Source organism: Benincasa hispida, chromosome 1 (genome assembly GCF_027475165.1).
Source record: "Benincasa hispida cultivar pf3 chromosome 1, pf3_genome.v1.1, whole genome shotgun sequence".
Taxonomy (NCBI): domain Eukaryota; kingdom Viridiplantae; phylum Streptophyta; class Magnoliopsida; order Cucurbitales; family Cucurbitaceae; genus Benincasa; species Benincasa hispida.
In genome coordinates, this window is record NC_143478.1 from 6,270,020 (window position 1) to 6,282,906 (window position 12,887).

General features: G+C 34.7%; 2 protein-coding genes and 1 pseudogene across 4 annotated transcripts; 2 read left to right on the forward strand and 1 right to left on the reverse strand.

The window, feature by feature from the left end:
* Positions 1 to 303: 303 nt before the first annotated feature.
* On the forward strand, positions 304 to 2,357 carry LOC120075684 (phenylpyruvate reductase-like; annotated as a pseudogene).
* Positions 2,358 to 3,740: 1,383 nt separating this feature from the next.
* On the forward strand, positions 3,741 to 6,025 carry LOC120069773 (glyoxylate/hydroxypyruvate reductase HPR3-like). The gene is made up of 2 exons (XM_039021588.2): positions 3,741 to 4,285; positions 5,263 to 6,025. The coding sequence occupies exons 1-2, from the start codon at positions 3,830 to 3,832 to the stop codon at positions 5,785 to 5,787; spliced, it is 981 nt and encodes a 326-aa protein (XP_038877516.1). The 5' UTR covers positions 3,741 to 3,829; the 3' UTR covers positions 5,788 to 6,025.
* A 758-nt stretch (positions 6,026 to 6,783) lies between these two features.
* Positions 6,784 to 12,216, reverse strand: LOC120069757 (polygalacturonate 4-alpha-galacturonosyltransferase-like). Of its 3 annotated transcripts, none has more exons than XM_039021561.2 (9): positions 11,965 to 12,216; positions 11,704 to 11,890; positions 10,163 to 10,197; positions 9,817 to 9,942; positions 9,538 to 9,741; positions 9,038 to 9,378; positions 8,511 to 8,868; positions 7,776 to 8,363; positions 6,784 to 7,484 (listed from the first exon to the last, which is right to left on the reverse strand). In XM_039021561.2, the coding sequence occupies exons 2-9, from the start codon at positions 11,861 to 11,863 to the stop codon at positions 7,209 to 7,211; spliced, it is 2,088 nt and encodes a 695-aa protein (XP_038877489.1). In that variant the 5' UTR covers positions 11,864 to 11,890; positions 11,965 to 12,216; the 3' UTR covers positions 6,784 to 7,208. The 3 variants fall into 3 exon arrangements, with proteins under 3 accessions (XP_038877489.1, XP_090165747.1, XP_090165750.1); XM_090309621.1 differs by lacking the exon at positions 11,965 to 12,216 and adding an exon at positions 10,507 to 10,932 and having other exon boundaries at positions 11,704 to 11,841; XM_090309624.1 differs by lacking the exon at positions 11,965 to 12,216 and adding an exon at positions 10,507 to 10,969 and having other exon boundaries at positions 11,704 to 11,829.
* Positions 12,217 to 12,887: the final 671 nt, after the last annotated feature.

The window sequence follows — 12,887 nt, forward strand, 5'->3', positions numbered from 1 at the left end:
CATAATCCATTAATGATTATCTGAAAAAGTGAGACTCACCTCCAAATCTATAATCAAAATATGTTTGAAAATTATGTAACCCAACTACGTTTACTATTTATAATCTCATTGAAACTGAGCTACGTTGATGTTGGCACCTAATTTCAAAAGTTAAAATAATGTGTTGTGTTTAAATTGGGCGTATTTTGAGGGAGTTGCAGAGGATAAACGTGGTTGCCAAATGGCAATATTATCGTATTCAAAGAAAAGAAATGTAATTATCTCCATTATGGGCGAGAGAGCTGGTACAATATTTTGATTAGTAGTAAGCAAAATGGCAATGGAAAGGCAAGGGAAGGAGCGTCCTGAAGTGTTGGTTCTAGGCCCTCCCTGGGTATTCTCAACTCTAGAATCCCAATTCCCAAACAAATTCCATTTCATAAAGCCATGGAATTCCAAACTCCCCCTACACCAGTTCCTCACTTCTCGTGCTCGATCCACACAAGCCTTGCTCATGCCTGTCATTCACACACTCAACTCCCCCACTCTCGACTGCCTCCCGTCGCTGAAGCTCGTCGTTACGACCAGCGCCGGTGTCGACCACTTGAACTTGGCCGAGTTACGTGGCCGTGGGATAGCCATTGCCTATGCAGGAAACTTGTACTCTGAAGATGTCGCCGATATGGCAGTTGGATTACTAATCGATGTCCTAAGAAAGATATCGGCGGGAGACCGGTTCGTGAGGCAACGCCTTCGGCCTACTAAACCGGATTTTCCTCTCGGATTAAAGGTGCAATTCTCTCTCTCTTTCATCTAATTGCAATTTGTGAGAGTAGTTCTATAGATCACCAAAATAAAATATATACTCTACTTTTTCCTGAGGAGAAGTTTGGTTTCAAACCCCGATTCAAACAGGAGAAAAAAACTTGAGTTTGAAATTATAAAAATGGATCAATGTGCATGTAGATTAAGATCTCTATCATTACTCTCACTTCTTTTGAGTTTAGATTTTTCGGTTCTATTTTCTCTTGCTTATCTCCTTCTTTTGGATTTAGAATTGAACTACATCATTACTAATCTTATCCAGAATATAGCACTATAAACCTATTATTAATAGACTTCTAACTTAGCCGTTTATAATAAGTCTATCATTAATAAACTTCAATCATTCTTATGATTGTTTTTAGATGGGCTAATAGACTTTTTAAAGTTACATTTAGATTTTGCTATATTTACAAATAATTTTAGGTTTTATTTTTTTTTATTGATTTACTTGATTTTGCTACATAGGTAACTAACCCAATTTGAAAACTAAGAAAATGGTTTTTAAATACTTGCTTTTGATTTTGGAACTTGACTAGGAATTCAATTTTTTCTCTAGAAAAAATGAAAACTATTATAAAAATGGTTAAAAAAGAAACAAACTCTACTTTCAAAAATTGAAAACCAAAAAGAAAAAGGAAATTTTTACGGATAGAAAAAATATCAAATTATTTATAGAAATAGCAAAAAGAATACTGATAAAGATTGATATAAATCTATTCGTGTCTATCAGTGATAGTCTTTCCATCACTGATAAACACTATTTCTATCGATCTCTATCAAAGAAAATTAAAATTTTGTTATTTTGTGTAAATCGTTTACCTTATTTTTCTATTTTTGAAAATCCTCCCTGGAAGAATGGTTATTAAATGGAGTTAACCTATGGCTAATTAGTTAGTATCTAGTGGAAAAGGTGTTGGTTCAATTTTTTTTTTTTTTTTTTTTTCAATGGAATTGAAGGTTAAGAATTTTGACAGTTGAGCGGCAAGCAAATTGGGATAGTTGGATTGGGGAAGATAGGCTCTGAAGTTGCCAAAAGGCTGGAGGGTTTTGGGTGCAGAATCTCATATAACTCAAGACCAAAAAGCCATTAGTGCCATACTCCTACTATTCCAATGTACATGAACTTGCAGCCAACTGTGAAGTTCTCATCATTTGTTGTGGGTTAACTGAAGAAACCCACCATATGATTAACAGGGAAGCCATGCTAGCATTAGGAAAAAATGGAGTGATAATCAACATTGGTCGCGGTGCAGTCATCGACGAGAAGGAGATGATTCGATGTCTGGTTGATGGGGAGATTGGGGGTGCTGGACTGGATGTGTTTGAGATCGAACCCGATATTCCAAAACAGCTCTTTACACTTGATAATGTTGTGTTGTCACCGCATGCTGCTATCACAACACATGAATCATTTGTGGGAATGTCTAAGTTGGTGGTGGAAAACTTGGAGGCATTCTTCTCAAACAAACCTTTGATGTCTCCCTATATGGATTATTAGTTGTGGTGCAGTTGAGTAAGGCTGAAGAGAGGTTGTTTATTGAGAAAAAGAGACAAAAAAAACTTCACAACAGAGGCACCTTAATGGTATTAGAGTATTCAACCTATTTCTTCTTTTTAGAGAAATATTATTTTAAAAAAGAAAAAAGAAGTCGAATCTACTCCCACTTTTATATTCGTTTTACTTTATATTGGAATTTGTAGTGTTTGATTCTAATTGGTTAAAAAAAAAACTATTGCACTTTTTTATCTTGAATCTTGTTTAAACAATCAAGTAATTTGGATTTTCACTCGTAAAATAATTGATAGAAATTTGTTCTTAAAAATCAACTAGTTTGGTTCTCACTCGAGATGTAGTAAAATAGCCAAGAAAGAGTGTTAGAGAGTGACGCGTCGTTTATAAAATTGAAAAAAAAAATATATATGACATCACACACCATTCAATTTCAACTGTATAGAAGTTTTAAGATCTTGTTGACCATTCATTTTGATTCAAAAAATGTTAACATCAGTCACAAAAGCAATTTTTACCATCAATTTACATGATGGCAATTTTCCTATATCATTTTAGTGAAAAAGAAAATCCTCATGTAGTTTCTAGAATAAGTTCAAGATTGGATTGGGTTTCCCATAATGTCTCTCAATATCTATCAATATCAGTAACATTTTGTTATATTTGAAAAAATATTTATTCATTTTTCTATATTTGAAAACAACCTTTTTTTTGTAATTTTCAAAACTTGGTTTGGTTTTTTAGAATATTCGTAAAAAGTAGATAATAAACCAAGAAGTTTAAAGATGGAATGGATATTCATAAACTTTTAAATGATATATAATTAAATCTACTTTCACCTAGCACCTTGAACTTTTAAGTTAATCAATGATTTAAGATAGTATCAAAACAAGTGGTCTAGGAAAGTCATGTGTTCAAACCCTTGCAATGTTATTTCCTCTCTATTTAATATTGATTTCTACTTATTAGGTCTTCTTCATATTTCAAACCCACAAATTAAGAGATTCTTAATTTACAAAAACAAAAAACCAAATGGTTACCAATAGTTTAAACCAAGTAAAATTTTGAAAACTAAAAAAAATAACTTTTAAAAACTTGTTTTTGTTTTTTACATTTGACTAAGAATTCAACTAGTATACTTAATAAAGATACAAATCATTATAAGAAATTAAGAGAAAATTGTCTTGATTTTCAAAAACCAAAAATAAAAAATAATCATGTATACGTTTTTTTAGTTTTAAAATTTTGAATTGACTTTTAAAAACGTCCATAAAAAAGGAGGGAACAAATAAAAAAAAATAGAATTATAATGAATATTTATACGCTAAATTTTCGGAAGGAAGGGAGAAGGGAAAAAATACTTATTTAAAAAAAAAAAAAAAAAAAAAAAAACCTTGTAAATTGACCTACTCCATTCAATTCGGGTGCATTTTGAGGGATTCCTAGAGGATAGACGTGGATTCCCAATCCCCATTTTGTCTTATCCAAAAGAAAAAATGTATTGGTGAAAGCAAAATGGACGAGGAAAGGCATGGCCAGAAGCTTCCTCAAGTTTTGGTTCTAAGTCCTCCCTGGATATTATCAACTCTGGAATCCGAATTCCCAAACAAATTCCATTTTCTAAAGCCATGGAATTCCAAACTCCCCCTAGACCAATTCCTCACTTCTTATGCACAATCCATAAAAGCCATGATCATTCCTATCATTCACACACTCAACTCCGCCATTCTCGACCGTCTCCCCTCGCTGAAGCTCATCGTTACTACCAGCGCCGGTGTCGATCACTTGAACTTGGCCGAGTTACATGGCCGTGGGATAGCCATTGCCTATGCAGGAAATTTGTTCTCTGAAGATGTGGCCGATATGACGGTTGGATTACTCATCGATGTCCTAAGAAAGATATTGGCGGGAGACCGGTTCGTGAGGCAACACCTTTGGCCTACTAAACCGGATTTTCCTCTCGGATTAAAGGTGCGATCCTTTTTGCTTTATCTAATTGCAATTTTCTCTTTTTTATGGTCCCCATTTTAAAAGTAATTTTTTTAAATTCAAGTCAAAATTCGCAAGAAAATTTTAAATGAGTATCGATTCTGTTTTAAGATTCTGCAAATATAGTAAATTATATATGATTTTACATATTAGCAAATGATAATTTTTCATTTCCATTTTAATTTTATTTAATAGAAGTCTATTACTAATAGACTAGTTTTTTTAATATATATATATATATATATAGATTACTAGTTTTAAAAGTCTATGAATGATAATTTTTAATACTAAATAAAACCTATCATGAGTGAGTTTCTCCAATACTGTTGTTAGGCACGAACTTTGCCAATAGAATTCTACAAATGATATTAGTTTGTTAGTCATAGTTACTAATAAACTTAAATACATATATAATTCTATCATAATACAAGTCTATCAATTATACACATTGATATTGAACTAAATTATCAATAATGATATACTGATAGAATTCAATACAAACATAGTATCAATAATAAAAACAAATCACTAATAAACTTCTAACTTAATAATTTATCAATGATAGAAGTCTATTATTGATAAACTTAATGATCTATCAGTGATAGAGAGATAAAAGTCTGTCATTGATAAACTGCTAAGTTAGAAATCGATTTTTCTAATAAGCATTTTCTATAGGCAAACAGGATTTTTGAACTTTTTTCCTGAGTTGCATTTAAATTTTGATACATTTACCGATAATTTTAGGTTTATTTACTTTTGCTATTAACTTAGATGATTTTGCTATATATGCAACTAAGCTAATTTGAAAACTAAATAACTTCTAAAATTCTAGTTTTATATTTAGAATTTGACTTAGAATTTAAATATCCAGGGTTAATTAGTTAATATCTGAAGGAAAAAGTGCAGTTCAATTTGGATACTTCTTTTTATTGATGAATCTGAATTAAGAATTTTGACAGTTGAGTGGCAAGCAAATTGGGATCGTTGGATTGGGAAAAATAGGCTCTGAAGTTGCCAAAAGGCTAGAGGGTTTTGGATGCAAAATCTCATATAACTCAAGAACCAAAAAGCCATTAGTGCCATACTCCTACTATTCCAATGTACATGAACTTGCAGCCAACTGTGAAGTTCTCATCATTTGTTGTGGGTTAACTGAACAAACCCACCATATGATTAACAGGGAAGCCATGCTAGCATTAGGAAAAAATGGGGTGATAATCAACATTGGTCGCGGGGCAGTCATCAACGAGAAGGAGATGATTCAATGTCTGGTTGATGGGGAGATTGGGGGTGCTGGACTGGATGTGTTTGAGAACGAACCCGAAATTCCGAAACAGCTCTTTACACTTGATAATATTGTGTTGTCACGACATGCTGCTATCACAACACATGAATCATTTGTGGGAATGTCTAAGTTGGTGGTGGAAAACTTGGAGGCATTTTTCTCAAACAAACCTTTGGTGTCTCCCTATATGGGTTATTAGTTGTGGTGCAGTTGAGTAAGGCTGAAGAGAGGTAGGTTGTTTACTGAGAAAAAGAGACAAAAAAACTTGAGAACAGACTCCAAATACCTTAATGTATTAGAGTATTCAACCTTTTCTTTTTCTTTTTAGAGAATTAATATTTATGGACACACCCGTGTTTGATTTGCAGTCACCAACTTTAATATTTTTCATGAGTATTTATCAAATTCTGGGGAGAAGAAAGCCTCTCTAAAAGTGATTACTGGCTTCTGAGGTTATTATTTCCATCAGGTTTTAAGAAGCTTTCACGATTACTGGCTCCGCAGATTTAATGGAATTAACAAGCTTTTCCTTTCAGCTACTGTACAAACGACACTGGAATAAACTAAAAAATCTAACCAATCATGGTTTCGTTCAGATTTGCTAATTGGATTGAAGAATTAAGAAAACCGAAAAGGAGAAAGGCAAATTGAAGGAGAAAGATAGAAACTGATGATAGTCCGAAATAATAATTAAAAACAGGGTGGACAGGAAAAAAAAATGCCACTTGGAGAAAATGGAACAATCTTCAATAAAATGGGAGAGAGAATGACAATGAAATAGAGAGCATAGAATTCAAAGTATGAATATATGAATTTAATAATAGAGAAACTTTGGAAACTTCCCTGATGCTATAAATAACTAAATTAAGTTTGGGACTTGGTTTCATGCTGAATATGAACTTTTTAATATAAAATTTTGGTTTTGGTTTTTTAGATTTGGCTATAGATTCAAATCTTTCCTTAGAAAAATGAAGGGGAGGGAAAATAAACATCAATGAATATTAAAAGATGCCTAAAACTTTTCACTTTGCTGGTCTCAATCTTAAATTTTGACCTTTTGTGAAAGCAGAATCCGATTACCAAATACCAAATCCCAGCCTTTCTAGGTCACACGAGTCTTAAAATCTTAAAGTAATTTTCTACTCTGCTGTTAATTTAAGAGTAAAAAAATGCAAAATTAGAAAAGAGAGTAACCTAAAATAAAGAGTGCTTGAAATTTGAGAAAGCGATGGACAAAAAAGAACGTATTTCTTTTGCCTACAAACATACAGGGTTTCTTCTTCATCGAATTTAGAGTTGGGAATCTTGGGATACAGTGTTGAGGGGAAGAATATAGTAGATGTGGCATTTACTTCCCAATCTACCCAATCAATTTTCTACTCTAAACTGCGTCGGGATAAGAATTTTCTTACATTCTAACATGATATAGTTTCTATCTCCTTATAATGCATGAAGGCCCGTGAGAAACAATTGAATGAAATACAAAGGTATTTAACTGTGATGTGAGATATCCCCAGCCCTATGTCATGCAGTAAACCAAGTAAAGCAAATTCAACGTGCGGTGGGGGGGAGAGAGTGTGAGTTAGAGAGACCTGTAGTTGCGATTATCCACGGTCAGTTTCATTTAAGGAAGTTGCACTGGCGAAGATAAGGATGGTCGTAGTCAATATATTTTGTCCAGTAGGGGCGATACTTTGTCATGGCCATCTCCAACCAAGGTTTCATGTTGCCATTATAGTGAATAACAGCTGCATTTTCTATCTCCGATGGGTTGATACTTGGATTGTAACCCAATCCAAGCACATGCCAAGACTTATTGAGGGAATATGTCAGCCCATAAAATGTCATCAAACCTGGAGGTAATGTTCCGAGCTTCCAAAGCAGCCTATCTTCGTTCTGAAACCAACATTGCAAAGTCTACCAAATTGACGTGTATAAAATATAGAAGCAACATTCAAAGATGCACTTATCTTTATGCATTCCACTCTCATCACACATACAAAGAAGTAAAGTAAATGTCATGTGACAAATTATGATTGGACAATTTGATAAGATGCATAAAAATAGATGTTGTGAGAGATGCACGTAACTATTTTTCATAGTAAAATTTGTCCTCCGAAAACACAGTTAATCCATTCAAGAATTTTTTTTTTAAAAAAAAAAAAGGAATGTGGATGCAAGACTCACCAAGTTCTGCCATGTATGATATACGCCAGTGAGATTTCTCTTTTTCCACTCCTTGAGATCAAATATATTCATTCCATATGCCCAACCGCATGCATTTGGATCGAATTCCCTGGCGATATAAGGGTTTGAGAAGTTAAGGTATTTGTCAAAACGATGAAAATTCTCAACACAAGTTTCCACTGCACCGTTGACTTTTCCTTCAAGGTCTACAAGCCACAATCCAGTCAAATCTTTCTGGACAACAACGTCATCATCCAGAAATAGAATTTTGTCTAGCTTGGGATAAATTTGCGGTATATAGAACCTCAGATGATTTAGCATTGAGAGGTATTTTGGGTTCCTGTACTTCAAACTAGAAGCACTAGATGAAGGAGTGGTTGAATGTCCTGTCTTGAAATAATATTCTCTCATTGCTGCAGAATTAAGCTGGCGGAGTACTGGGCAATAGGACGAGTTCAACCACTTGAGTTCATCTAAATTTTCAACGTGGATCGTAGCTTCTTCAGGAGGATTTAAGAGAAACCACATTTTCAATGCTCCAATATTGAGATTATCAGTTACGAGGTGGAATACATGTTTTGAAGAATCCTGTCGTGCAAACAAGGAAATATGCCAAGCTAAAATACAACATAAATAGACAAATAAACTTTACCATAATCTGCCATACAAGTGATACGTGTTCAAGAGAAAGTCAATTTTGATGAATAGAGCTCTAAATTGATGAGATGAATTCACCTTAGCGTTCATTATGGTTGAGTTCACAACTACTGCGGCAGCCATAACATTGTCTGTGAAGAGGGCATAATGGTGAAATTTTGGATTCTGCAAATTTACACTTCTAGGGAAATTTCTTTTCTCTGGAGGAAGAAGGTAGTAATCGATGGTAAGGCGCAAGGACAGGCAGCGAATGCCACCTGGAATACCTTTAACTCCCAATTGAGTGAGAAATGTATTTTGCCTTTTCAACCTTCTAATTTTTTCTTCTTCAGTTAAAAGCATTGCTCTCAGCTTCCTGATCACCAACTTGCAATCAAACAGTTGATCTCTCGCCTTTGAAAGAACACCAGCCATAGCTTTTATTTTTTGGGGCGCACTATAAAACAATGTATGGCGTAACATAAGAAGGGTCCTTACAATCATTATGATAAAGAAATTACAAGCATGAATAATGCAGATAATAAAATGCAATCCAAAGTTATTCAAGTTTCTCATTACATTATGCATTATATCACGATGGAAACTGAAAGACCAAGTTCTATTACCTATAATGCAACTCAGCATCAATATTTGCCTCTCCTAGGACACGACGACTCCTTTTAAGACATATTTGGAGCTCTTCAATCAAATCAAGTTTCTTTTTCTTTTTCGAAATACTCAGATATATTCTTGCCATTATAATCTGGTCTCGCATTAGACGTATAATTGAATCTTGGTTCTTGTTGTCATTTTCTTTCTTCCATGTACTGTATTTTCCAAGAATTGAGGAGTCAACTAAATCAGAGGCTTGCATATTTGTATTCTCAAGTTTTACAGCGGTATCTTCACCCTGCAGATCCAACTCCATCTCCAGCAATTGATTTTCCTGTCGCTCTTCTCTTGCTATCTACAAAATAGGAACAGGGGCAAGGGAACAATAAGGTTGAGAATGTGCAAAGTCAAATATCCTTCCCTTCCACCTCTATCTAAGCAAGGGACTTATAAGGCCAATTTTATGTACAACATCGGAAGCTATGTAATGAAAAGTATAATCGATCATTATTACCCTTCTGGCTGCTTTAGAGAGCGCAAGCAAATTGATGAATTCCACAAGAGAACATGTAAAAGACAACAGCGTCAATAAAAGAAAGAGAACAACAAGAGCTACCAATTCATCATAAACATAAGATGTGCTAGTATTACCACCCAAAGAATTGTCCTCTTCTACCGGGAAGGTTCCACTTCTCGGAACTACAGTCGTTTGGCTTGGCTACAAGCAGAATCATGACTCAGTAACAATAAAATGGGTAACGCCAGAAAAAGAGTTTGAGGTTGTCAAGCGTACCATGGAAATTGCATCAACTGAGGCTTCTACCCCAGCCAAACTCAAAGATAAGGCAAGATTACTATTCCCCGAAGAACTAATATTAACAGTTGTGTTGTTTGTGCTGGCTGCAATATCATCAATGACCTGCAGTGGAATTGTAACCAATATTTCACACAAAAACAGCTACTAAATTCCACAATTCTCAGGGCCCAAGGATTAATAGTTACAGATATGATGAAATCCGGTAAGAAAACCCACACCAAGTTGCACGATACCAGGAGTCTCGACAAGTTTTGGCAAATATTTTTTCCAATCCACACTAAATACAAACCAATTCAGAATAGAGAACGTTTTAGTAACTTGCCTCTTTGCTTGGACTACTTGAAATAACCCCTTCACCTGCATAGATTGTAACAACAAATTAAACAAATAATAAATGAACAAACGAAATCACGTCATCACAATTAGTATAGACATGCATGTGTCTGTTAATTTGTTCTTAATAAAAAGGAATATCACAAATAACTTTCGCATAGTTTTACCGAAGTCGTCATTTGGACGCATGGAATACTTCTTGAAAAGCAGTTGTACAAAGCAGTAATCGATCAGAATTACCTAGTATCCTTTCTAACTTATACGCCGTGCAATTTTCAAAAATAGGCTATGATCTTGTTCAAGGATAAAACAAAGAACAGAGGCAACACTTACACGTGAATAGCAATAAGAATAGCACACAAGAATACGCATATTGTATGGATATTGTGATAAAAGGGGGGCAGGCTTCTCGTTTGGGCTTCAAGACCCATGCATCACGGAAAACGTCAGGCTAGATGTGCTAATTTTCATCTTCCAATCAAGTAAACTATTTACGCCCTCCGTCGTCTCACTCCTCGGTCTCTCCATGGTTTGGCGTGAAGCACAGGTTGGATCACCCAACTTGTGCGCTCTGGTTTGACACTACTTGATTGGCAAGAAGAATTGAGGATCGTATATTCATGGTGCTCTCCACATATGCATCATCTCCAACTCCAAGTAAGCTATTACTTAGTCGATCACCTTTTATCAAACTCGGAAGAGCAACTCTTGCGGGTACAAGGAGTTGGGCAGGCAAACTCATGACCATCCCTCTGATTTCTGTAGTGTTAGCACAGCCAAACTTTACGTAGAAATTCTGTAGCAAACGAATCAATAATGTTCTAGTGGTTGCTTAAGGCGAAAAGCCAGAAACTCAAAGTAGTAGTGCGCTGTTAGCAAAAATTCCTTGCACAAAGAAGTTCGGTGACTATAATTAGATCGCTTTAGCCTCTAGGAAATTCAATTATTTGTTCTTTAATCTTCATTCTTCGTACATTTTCGCCTCTCACATATACTGGAGCAGCCACTCCATTTTGTGCAGAGATCAAATAAAGCGAGAAAATCAATCCGAAGAAATCATGCCTAATACATCTTTGCGGTTTTATGAGCGCTATTCAATATCAATTTCAACAGATTCTGAGCAAATTCCTAGAATGCGATTAAGGATTCCAACGCAGGATAAGATGTTAAACTTAAAACGTGGAGCAATACACTTATACCTATACTAAACTTTCTGTTTCGTAATCCCTACTACTTCTGCCATTTATTTGGCTCCCGAAGAAACAATCAAAATAAGAAGCTCTCGAGGGAAAGAAAAAAAAAAAGTCAGTCCTAACTCAGAGTCTGAACTGGCTGTAGTTCTTCCGATTCCGTAGAGAAAACATTATAACATAGTACAATAACTAAAGCTTTCGACTAAAACTGAGGAAAATAAAGAGAAAGTTGGCTAAAGTGTTCTAATAAGTAATGATCCAGAGTATAATATACACTACATTGTTCATTTTCTTAAATCACACAGGGAAATCAAAAAGTTGGTAAAAAAAAACGCACCAGCAGTGTGGAGGTCACTGAGGACGACAAAACTCAAGAGTGCGAAAACGCAGAGAAGGACGAGACCAGCCAAGATGAACCTATAGCCTCCGACACCACCACTACCTTCTTCATCCTCATTCTTAGCCGAACCAGACACCAGTCGGTTCTTCAGCGCCATTGTTGATGCACACGAGAACGGAGAGAACTGGAGATTGGCAAGAGAAGTTCGTAAAGCGTGGTCAAGTTAAAGAGAGAGCGAAGATTACAGAAGAACAGAACCTTTCAGTTAAGTCATCGTTGGTATCAATTCTGTGAAGTGTGGACGGAAACTGAAGGCCGGTGCGTTTTATACTCCCGCTTCTCCAATTTTCTTTTCCTTTTTTGCCCTTAGTTTCCCGCTCTGTCTGAAGCGAAAATAATCATTCTTCATTTTAAAGCTAAATTATTAAAGAAAATTATTTTCTGCTTTAAGATGTTAAATTAGATGTAGCATAGATGTTCATTATTAGTGTCATTGCCCATATCTATACCACATCATAATTTACCTCTTATCTATTTCTTACTTGCCAAATTGTCCAAAAAAATTGGAGAAAGTGAAGAAATTCATTCTTTGTTATTTTATCTAATTTTTGTTATTTATTTATTTTATTATATATTATTATTATATTATTTTTTTTTCATATTTGTGTTCTCGTTGTGTGCCATTGTGTTCTCGAAATTCACAATACAGCACGAGCTCTATCGTTTCGTCGCTAAAGGTAGATCCTAAAGTTATGTCTGTTTTTCTTTCTTCGTTATAATTAATAAATTTAACGTTGTTTTACATATTTAATATCTATTAAATTTCTAATATAAATTCAATATTTTATGATAGAATTGTCATGACGAATCTCGCAGAATTAGAATTTTTCGCTCTTGATATTAATAGCAGTAATTATTTTTCATTGGTACTTGATGTCGAAACCCACCTGGATGCTATGAATCTTGGAGAGACTATTAAAAAAATAAATAAGACATACAGTCATGACAAAGTAAAAGTTATTATTTTCCTTCGTCGTCACCTCCACGGGGGATTGAAAATGAAGTATCTTACAATAAAAGATCCATGTATCTTGTGGATAAATTTGAAAGGACGATATGATCATAAGAAAATAGTTATTCTTCCTAAAGCTCGTTGTGAGTTGATGCACTTGAAGCTACAA